At 40.1% G+C, this 10,714-nt stretch overlaps 1 protein-coding gene across 24 annotated transcripts in view; it reads left to right on the top strand.

The window, feature by feature from the left end:
* Window positions 1-9,829, top strand: part of CAMK2D (calcium/calmodulin dependent protein kinase II delta) — a 285,770-nt gene extending 275,941 nt beyond the window's left edge. For 13 of the 24 annotated variants that reach the window (XM_064479564.1, XM_031466965.2, XM_031466975.2 and 10 more), the window contains 3 exons: window positions 4,546-4,774; window positions 6,570-6,665; window positions 7,838-9,829. In XM_064479564.1, the coding sequence (XP_064335634.1) occupies window positions 4,546-4,774; window positions 6,570-6,636 (296 nt within the window). In that variant the 3' untranslated portion in view covers window positions 6,637-6,665; window positions 7,838-9,829. Of the gene's footprint in view, window positions 1-4,545; window positions 4,816-6,569; window positions 6,666-7,837 lie in introns of all 24 variants that reach the window. The other 11 variants (XM_010981098.3, XM_064479016.1, XM_064479072.1 and 8 more) reach the window with 2 other exon arrangements.
* The last annotated feature ends 885 nt before the right edge of the window (window positions 9,830-10,714 follow it).

Here is a 10,714-nt window from a genome sequence, read left to right on the forward strand (position 1 = left end):
TATAGTAATTACTGGTAGATGTGTGTTTATTACCATTTTGAACTTTGTTTCCGGTTGGTTTGGTGTTTCTTCTTTGTTCCTTTCTTTTCTTTTTTGTTTTTCTTTTTGTGGTTTGATCATTTTCTTTTGTATTAGCTAGGTTTCTTTTTGGCTTTTGTGACTATTGTGTGCTTTTGATTTGTGGTTTTCCTGTTTTTCAGGTATATTAACCCCTTACTATATGTATCTCTTTGCTTTAGCCTGGTAGTCATGTTGGTTCAAACACATCCTAAAAAGAACGAAGAAAAAGAGAGAGAGGAAAAAAACTGTTTTCTTGCTCCCCTCTCCCACCTTTTATGATTTTGATACTCTTTATTTTTATTTATTTACTTTTTACGTCTTCATGTTTATTCTCTTGCAATTCACTGTAGTTATCACATTTCCAATTATGGTTTTCTCATTTCTATAGCTTCCTGTTTCTTTTCAATTTAGAGTAGACCTTTCAATATTTCTTTTAGTATAGGTTTAGTACTGCTGATTTTTTTTTGTTTTTTAGAGTAGGAGAGATAAAGGATAGTCTTGCTGGATAGAGTAACCTAGGTTGCAGCTTTTTCTCATTCAGGACTTTGAATATATCTTGCCACTCCCATCTGACCAGCAGTTTGTGTAGATAAATCAGCTGAAAACCTTATGGGGGTTCTCTTATAACTAACTCATTTTACTCTTGCTGCCTTTAGAGGCCTTTCTTTAACTTTGGCCATCTTAATTATGTCTTGGTGTAGGTCTGTTTGGGGTCTTCTTATTTGGGACCCTCTGTGTCTTCTGTACTTGGACATGTTTCCTTTAGGTTTGGGAAGTTTTCAGTCACGATTGCTTCAAATACCTTTACAATTCTCCTTTCTTCTCCTTCTGGGACCTGTATTATGCGTAAGTTGGAATGCTTTATATTATCCCATAGGTTCCTTATATCGCTTTCATTGGTTTTTGCTGTTCTGATTGGGTGACTTCTGTATCCTGTCTTGTAAGTCTCTTATTCATTTCTCTGCTGTCTAGTCTGCTTTTGAGACTGTCTTTAGCTCAGCTCTTATCTCAGCAACTGAGTTTTCTGTTTTAAATTGGCTCCTCTTTACAGTTGCAATGTCCTTTTTAAAGTATTCTGTCTCTACTGATAGTCTCTTAGTTCCTTCAGTGCATTGATCACTCCATTTTTGAAGTCATCATCTAGTAGACTATCAAGGTCATTTTCATTGATCATTCTTTTAATTGGGAGTAGTTCCTCTGCTTCATTTTACTTATATTTCTCTGGCTCTATGGATTTAGGAGTATCAGTTATCAACTGTGATCTTGAAAGGCTGTTTTATTTTTTGTTTGTTTTTATTTAAAGTGGGAGGATTCCTGTGTAGACTGTGTGTGTCTAATAGTTTCGTTGCAATGGCTGTTCTTAGTATGGATGGTTGCCATGTCTTCCTTCCATGTATTTTGGCTGTTATTCCTTTGACTGCCAGTGTGATTGGTGGTGTGGGGATCATAGCATGCCCTGATTGTTGAGCCAGGCCTTCTTTTTTGTTCTGTGGTTGTCACAGCCTTGACAGGGGCCTGGTCTGCCCCCTGTTGCTGGAATAGAGGCTTCCAGACCCATTTCTGGGCTGTGGTGTGTAGTAGGCAGGGTTGGAGCACTTCAGCTGGGAAGAAGTGTAGGCAGATGTCCACTAGGAAGTGCCCTCTGGTGGTTTCTGTCACTTGTTATGTGGGCTTACAAGGTACTCTTTGTTGATGCTGCCTTTGTCCCTGCCTTAGCTGCGGGAATATCGGCCACCTGCTCTGGTGACCCCCAGGTTCTTGGCCCCCGGAACCACCACTGCAAATCTGCCAGTGTCAGGCACTCAGACTCGCCGTAGTAAGTGTGCCACCACGCACCTGAATCTGTGGTGCACCACAGGGTCAGGGCAGACCCCAGCCCTGCCTACGTATGCAGGCCTGTTGTAAATACCCGTACTCGCCCCCACCATGAGTCAGAACTCTGTTCACTGCCTGTTTGTCCCAGAGGCATGGGTCCACAAAGGGTCCAGAGAGAGCAGATCTGCCCTCTCTGTCTGGGGGTGTAAACAAATCTTAGTCCTGCTTGTGAAGTTGCAGGGCCACTGGGTATAGATTCAGCTTTCAGCCCTGCCTCCATGAAGCGGTGATGGCTGTAACCAAACCCCACCTCTCTTCTCAGGAGAACACACCAACAATGGAGCCAAGCAGAGAAAGAGACTAGCGTGGCTGCACAGTGCTGTTTTATGGCGGTCCCAGCCAGAGCTCACACCGCCCTCCAGTCCCTTGAGGCTGCCTCTGTGCAGTAGGCCCCATCCCTGTGCCTGGGCTCCTCACCAGTCTCCAGCAGCCAGTCCCTGCTTGTCCCTGACGGCTCACATCTACTGCTGGGGATCACAGGGACCCTCTGGGTCAGTTTCCCTTAGTTCGGTCTGCCAAGTGGTTGCCACTTTGTCCTTGGAGCCTCGGAAGCTCTGCTTCTGTGTCTGCTGACCTCCCGGCTGGCGAGAGGGGTGTCCCAGTGTGGGGGTGCCTTTGTTCCTATGCTGCTCCCTCCCTGCACCAATTTTTTTTTTCTTACCAGATTTTGTGAGAATCCTCCTAAATCTCAAAACTAGAGACACTCTGCCAGAGTTCAGCCGGTGTTCTGTGCAATTCAGTGGGTTTGTAGATGTAATTCTTGGTGTATTTGTGGGAGAGGGCGAGCTGTGAGTCTCTCTACTCGGCCATCTTGGCTCAACCCCATCTTTGGTTCTTTTCTGCAATGAGAATTTTTACCTTAGTCTAGCATCTTACATCATAAAAATGTTTTATGTTTAAAGTTGGGGAAAAAAATGACAGGCTTAAAAGTTTTGGTTTGTTTTGAAACATACCTGATTTTTTAATTTAAAAAGTCATGTTGAGTAAAAGCACTCCATACAAGTCCCAGTAAATGTATAATATAGGCTGCAACATAAGTTAGTTAGCAGAAAGTGTGGAATTATTTCAGGTTTTCATAAAACCTTACATATGAAAAAACAAAAGAAACCCCAGCATGCCAGAATATTTGACATAGAGGAGTGCTATCAGGCATAATTAGTGCTCATTTTCAAGGTAAAATGTAAATGAATAGGAGTAGTCCAGTAAATATTTCAGTTCAGATTACAAGAATTTTAATGGTCTCAGGGGAAACAGCCACATTTCGGAGAAAGTGACAAAAGACACTCCTGCAGAAATGCTTCAGGTCATTTTAATCCTTTTCCTGAACACCTAAAGAGACTGGGTATTGTGTTGTGTTTGCATGATGCAGGGAGTGAATTCACCATTTGCAGTGTTTTGGAAGAATTAGAAATTGCAGTAATGCTTAGGATAATCAAGCTCACTTCCAGTGATTATAAGCTTTGCCAAGAGTCTGCCTTGCAATGGATTTTTACATCAAGATATGTTTAACAAGTTGCTTTTTCTTATATACACTACGCGTCTGCAAACAAAGATAATTATGTAAGAAACTGCCCTTAATAGAGCTTCAGTAAACGTTCTTACATTCCCTGTGTTCCATCCAGCACTGTGATTGACAGCATCTCATAATGTTTTCTTCAACTGACTCTCAAGTGACACCCATCTCTAGTAAAAGAATAAAGAATTAACTCATTAATATTTTAACTTATTTCAATATGACACTATATGTCATTACTTTCCATAAATACTTCTTCATAATGGGATATTCTTTTTCATCTGACTGTAGCACTAGTAATTTATTCAGATCTTTTCATAGAGTGTGTTTGGATAACAGGCAAATCAGTTCAACCTGTTTTAGTGATCTGAGAGATCATTAATTGTCTGCACTAAATCTTTCTCTCTCTTAAGTCAGTCACTGAATAACTGAAACAAATAGCTATTGTCAAAACAACACAGGCTGGAGCTTACTGAGGGCTGTTCAGTCAGTGCAAAGAGCTAAAGGATCAGAATCGGGGTTATATTGGCCAGCATGAAATTCTGGATTTTTACTGGATGACCACAACTTGACTAACACAGAATGGACTCTACCAAATAGAGGAGCCACTGGATGAGATGGGGAAACAAATTCATGCTCTGGCCAGCCTATTTTGGAGAGAGCAGTCTCCATACTTGCATCCTTGTCCCATATCTTCACCAACTAACAAACAAACAAGACCACAGGATATCCTGTCCCACCGATCCTTCACTGGGAAGACAGGAACTGCTCTGTGCACCTGGGCCAGGCTTTCTTCATCTCTATTCATATTAGGCTTCTCTTTCTAACCACTTCTCATTATAAGTGAGAACGCCTCTCCAGCTCCCCAACTCCAAAAGTTTTCAGAGTGGCATATGAATTGTCTACAAAAGGAATCAAAGAAAATGACTACTTTTGCTCTTTTTCTTTATACTTTGCATAGTACCAGGCACTCACTTTGTGTGGACAACTGAATTAATGAATGGCATTCCATTTATTGGTCCCAACTGAAGTTGTTACTGGTTTTGGTTTATTTTACATAGAAACTAAATTCTGTTTTCCATGTTGTTCTCTTTCAGCTTTGTCCAAAAGCAATAAACCAATCCACACCATTATCCTGAACCCCCACGTACATCTGGTAGGCGATGATGCTGCCTGTATAGCATACATTAGGCTCACCCAGTACATGGATGGCAGCGGAATGCCAAAAACAATGCAGTCAGAAGAGACACGTGTGTGGCACCGCCGGGATGGAAAGTGGCAGAATGTTCATTTTCATCGCTCGGGATCACCAACCGTACCCATCAAGTAAATATTTCCAGGCTGTCAGCTTCTTTAACATACCCATGGTCAGCGTTTTTACTTATTCCGTAATAGCATAATAGCATGGCCTATGTTACTTAATGCTAGCAGTCAGTTATACTGGTGGGAATTAGTCTCATGAGAAACAATCTATACTTCTCTGGGAAGATAAGTAAGACCAGCTGTTTGTGGGTTGAAGCTTCCCCTAGAGCAGTACTCAACAGTTTTAGATAGGAACTAGAGGACACCCTATCATGGTTAAGTCAGGGAGAATTCATGTAATAAGGTAAAGCCTTAATGACTTCATTGTCACAATTGGCAGAGGAAGGGGATGTGGAAGGGAAAAATGGGAGTTTCTAAACTAGCCAATATAGTTGACCCTGCTTACGCATGGGTTCCTCACACACAGATTCAACCAGCCTCAGAGTGAAAATATTTGGGGAGGAGAAATTCCAGTAGGTTCCAAAAAGCAAAACTTAAATTTGCCATGCAGGCAACTATTTCCATAGCATTTACATTGTATTGGTATTAATAAGTAATCCAGAGATGATTTAAAGTATACAGGAGGATGGGTGTAGATTATATGAAATACTACACCATTTTATATGAGACTTGAGCACCTGCAGGTTTTGGCATCCACGGGGAACCTGAAACCAATCCCCACCCTGATACTGTATTATATCAGTAGTTTCATTTCACAGATTTTTCTACTGGTGCTCAATTACAGATATTAGGATAAATTTATGAAGTTCAGCATTTGAAACGCACCTTTCTCACTACAGCACACTAACTCAGATGTGGTGTTTGCTCTCCTAATCAGTAACTAGACATTTATTTCACATCACCTAGCTGTTTAACCTGCGCCAGATAAAATGCAAAGTAAAAGATGTTGCCCTCAAGGAACTTATATTCAAGTTTAGAAAACAATTTATCACCAAGAGCAAAGGAAAAACTATAATAAAGTTCATAATCAGCTCCAGAGTAGAAGGAAATGAATGACCAATATAACAAACTTACAACAGTTTGGAAGGATACTGTGTAGAAGATAGAATTTTGGACAAGGTCTTAAGTGAGGATGGAACTTGGAGAAATTGAAGGATAGAAAGAACAAATGGAAGACATTCCAAGTTCAAGAAGCACCATGAGAAAAAGCACGATGTCAGTCATTAGCTTAGTATGCTAGAGGATTATGGGTAGGGAAGGCTGACTCCAGCTGGAGTAAAGGGGAACCACAGGAATAACGTTCATCAGAAAAGTAGACGGGATGTTCACACTTGGTAGGAGTTCAGCCCACTGCTGCTCTCACTCCAGATTCTCTCACTGGATCACCTGTTAATATCTGGGGGGCATGGGATGGGGAGTCAAGGTCACACAAACAGCCATTCAACTCCAGAGAATCCACCAAAATTTCTTAGTTTCATGATGTCCCACCACAGTGGTTTTCAATGGCCTTCTCTATAGCCTTGATAATTACTATCACTGTTGGATTTGTTTAAAAGTGGGTCACAAGGAAAAAAACAAAAGATAGGTTGAAATTCACTCCAAAACAAATAACTATGTAATTAAGAGAAAGATGAAAGGTAGGTAACGAGAATAGAAACACCATTTTTGTGCATTTCTGTGTTTTTTTTTACCCCAAAGAGGTACAGCACAAATTGCCAGTTACTATAGAAGGGATTGCATTCATACTGTATTAGAAGGTTAGGTTTCTCTACAACTCCCTGAAGTGTTTATGGGATAGAGCCTATTTAAGACAACTTCATTTTATGCCAGGGGGCTTAAATGGGGCTTCTCTTAATAGGCCATCCTGTATTCCAAATGGGAAAGACAACTTCTCAGGAAGCACCTCTTTGTGGCAAAACATCTAAGGCCTGAAAACCATTCACATATGGTTCTTGTAAGTAACATCCTGCTCCGTGATACCTGGTGATTGGAGCTAATGACTGAAAAGCTGCATGGCTGTTTTTCTTCCCTTTGAGGATATTTTCTCTTGCATTATATTCAGTGAAAATCATAAAAGGTCTTGGAGAATTCGTAGCATTTTTGCATGAGCTCAAGTCTAATGTTTCGCACCATTTGGTAGAATAACCCTTATTTTCAAGGTAACAAGTGCTGAGAAGACCCTATCTTCAGCATATGTATTGTGGCATTTTGGAATATCCTGGAGTTCTCACATCAGAAGTCAATTTTATCTGAGTCCATTCAGACAACTCTCAATTATCCAGACCAAATTTATGTCAGGCTCTGGGATCCTTTAATGTCTCACCGTTCTTTCAAGAAGTTGCAGTTCCTGTGTCGCACTGGGCTGAGGTTAATATATAAATTGATTTGCCCTGCTTAGTATATTGGTATTTGACCAGGAGGAGGAAGTCAAGTTGAAATTTAAAACTCACAAAGTGAGTAATTCCAGAGGATAATTGAAAGTTGACTAAATAAATTCATGCCTGTGTTTGTTGTGTTTTTTAAGATTTGTTTCCTAACTTGGATTAGGATTCAGAGATGTGTGGTACTGTTGTGAATCTTTCCTCCACTCAAAGCACTGAACCTTGTCAGAGCTTTGAAGAACTAGTGCTCCCAGCTGTTGGTTTAAAGAAGACCTCCAATTAAATAATAATCGTGTTTTCTCTACTGTTTAAGGCTGTAAAATTGACTTCTAGGTTTGATTTCTCGTGAAGTCTAAGAATAATGACAAAAGCTAAAGGATGTCCTTAAACTTTTAGTCTTTTTCAACTAAATAATACTATTCATTTATTAATCTGTCTAGTAAATAGGAATGCTCAAACTGTGTATTTGGATCTAATCATGTGATTGAAGCCTGAGTGTATTTTTAGCTTAGCTCTGTGTGGACAAACTGATGGATATTAAAATTGGAACTCAGTATTAATTGTTTAACACTGTGCATTTGAGCTTTCAGTGACTGCAAGCCAAGATGTCTTACACACAGTGTTTTCAATCCAGTACTTAGCTGGTTGTAAAATCGTAGCCTAGCCTCAATGCTTGGCAAAGCACTTCGCTGATATTCTGTAAAAGTGTTTAATTTCTTTCTCCCTCTCCCGTTTCTCCTTGCAGCTAAGTATCAACAGTGCCACTTCCACATTCTGTTCTCAAGGCACCCGGATGGTAACCCTGGGCCGTCCTCTCCTCCTCTTCATGCATGTTTCTGAGTGCATGAAGTTGTGAAGGTCCTACGTGTACTGCATACGTGAGGCATCATATATTCCTTCCTATACATTGTTTACATGTCAACTATGGGGATGTTCCATGCAAACTTCAATTGCTGTTGGCAAACAATAGGGGGAGGTCAAAGAAAATTCCATGATATTCCGAGTACAACCTAATCATCCACCTAGTCATAAACCTATTTCTCTGTTTATGCCAAGATTTAACAGACTTCATAATTACTGTTCTCTGAATGACAAGTTTGTAAGAGAAATGTAAATTTTTAAAACCTCTTTGCTGTTAATCTGTTTTAGCTTGTTTGTTTAACAAAAAAAGGCAAAAAAAAAAAAGATTACCTTAAGTTTCCTGGTGTGATTCTGGTTGAAATGGAGGGTTTCTGATTGAAAGCTTAGTTGCTATTTAACAGTTAAAGTGGGTCGGTTTGTGGGCAAGAATCACTTACGAATGTGAAAGCGAGAATCAGTGGGTTTGCTCCCACCTAGAGTCACGTCATTTGGGTCAAACTGGAAAAGCTCACGTCACGGACGAGTTTGATCGCTTTACGGTATTCTCGCCCTGTTTGTTTGGGTGACATTTGCTGAATTGAACTTTTTGTTCCTTTCTCAAACCTGTGCTCTTTTTTCTTCATTTGCTTCCTTTTATATTTTTTCCATTCTTTACTTTTTCCTTTTTGTCAAGTAGTGTGTGAGAAGAGTGAAATTTGCATAAGGTAAAATAAAAACTGAGGCCTCCTGGAGGTAGCTATTCTAACATTTTTGATCATCTTCAGGGCCCCTGAAAAATGTCAAGAAGATTTTTAAAGGTTTTTAATTTTGTGCTAGTTTGGACGTAGGGGTCCTGTGTTGGAGGTAAATGTTTGAGAAGAGAAAGCAAGTAGGGGCCCGCTGTGCCTGCATGTGCTCACCGTCTGGGGCAGCTGGCAGGAGACACCAGCTGGGTCATGGATCAGGATTTTGTGCAGATGCACTTACTTCTCTGCCTCTTGGGGCGGGCCCTCCTGCATCATCACTGGCTGGTGTTCTGAAGTTTGGGAGGCCTGCGAAGGTCTTCAATTCTCCTAAGCATTTTGACCTCGGTCTTTGTGACTCGTGCTTTCATAGCGTCTCTCATGTCAGTGATGCTGTTGCCCTCCAGGGAGTTCGGGTTTTCCAGTTTTAAAAAAAGAAAAGGGAAACATCCCTGTTTTCTTTGTGCTTCTCATTTCTCTGTTTGTTCAATTCCTGTGGGGCTTTATCTCCTCCCTGAAATGCTTTAGAGTGCATGGTATCTTCATCAACGTTGTTTTAACAATAGTAACTCAGAATCCTCAGAAGCCTATTTTTAAAGCTGAAGCAAAAAAGAAAACAACCCTCCCTCTTCGCTCTCATTTCACCTTTCTGTGTTGATTACTAATCACCTTAGATATTGTTGCTAGTGGATGTATGGTAGATGGATTGAAACTTTTCTGATAATTATTACACGATTTAAAACAATATATATTTAAAGTAAATATATACGGTAAATGTATTGAGCCATGTTAACCTGCCAATGAGATCTGTGAAAAAGTAATGGCCTCATTTTTCCCTTTTTAATTTCTCTTATCTTTTTTGTGAAGCAGCTATACGTGGCATTCATGTATTTAAAAAAAAAAATAGGTATAGAGTGTTTTTTTTTTTTTTACACTTTTAGCATGTGGTGTTGAAGTATTACCGTAGATCAAGTTTGTCTTCCACACTAAGATGTGAGGAAATTGTGATTTGTTCTCTCCACCACAATTGAATTACACATTTATTATCTGCTATCATTTTGAAACACTGCAGTTTACCATGGGACACTGTATATATTTCTTGCCATAATGGTAAATGACTATTTAAGAGTTAATAAATTTGTGATTTCTGCTGACGACGCATCCATCTTTATTTCTTTAGAAGTACTTACTGTCTTTACGCACATGTGACACTGGCTGGTGCCAGGGGCAACATGTCTTACTATGGTCTCATTAGTACATCATTTGCCTTTGTAAAGATGAAGTTATTGAACTGAGCTGTCTTCTAAGACTGTACTTGGTGATAAGTTAAATTTACAGTAAGCACAAAATAAAGGTCTCTCCTCAGATTCTTCTGAGAACAAAGTAGTTAAAACAAGAGTCCTGAAAGTTTCTAATGTACCCTTCCCTCTGTCCTTCTCATGGTTCCATTTTTCATCCAAATCTGACCATATAATACATCTGTGTTGTCACCTCCAAAGTACAGGCAAGCGCCTCCTCGACTTGAACTTGAGTGAACCAAAATGCTCAACTTCTCTCAATTTATTAAAAGTTTGATTCTAACCTAGAATAGTCTTCCCCTATTTCTTCAACCTAATTCTTACTCATTCCTTGAAATTCAATTTAGAACAGCATCCCCTCCAGCAAACCTTCCTAGACATGCTCCAGGCTGTCAACACTCATGTAGTGGTTTGTGGTAGCCTCTCCTGCCAACCACGCTATTTTGGAAATATATCTCTATTTGTGTCTCCTCTACTGGAGTAACGCTTCTGTAGGCAAGAACTGTGTATTAGTACCCATAAACCCATATGAGGGCCAGGAAGGAAGAAGCTGTTAATAATTGTTGAACTGTGGCCAAACCATAAAGGGAAATTCCAGGTGTAATCAGAGAGTCTGGAGTTGATGTTTGGCTCTGTCACTGTTGTCTTTGACACTCTGAGCAAGCTTCTCTCTGAACCTTAGTTTTTGTATTTGTAAAATGAGACGAAACATACCAATGAATACAATATGGTGAGGATTCG

This window comes from Camelus dromedarius, chromosome 1 (assembly GCF_036321535.1).
Source record: "Camelus dromedarius isolate mCamDro1 chromosome 1, mCamDro1.pat, whole genome shotgun sequence".
Lineage (NCBI taxonomy): Eukaryota > Metazoa > Chordata > Mammalia > Artiodactyla > Camelidae > Camelus > Camelus dromedarius.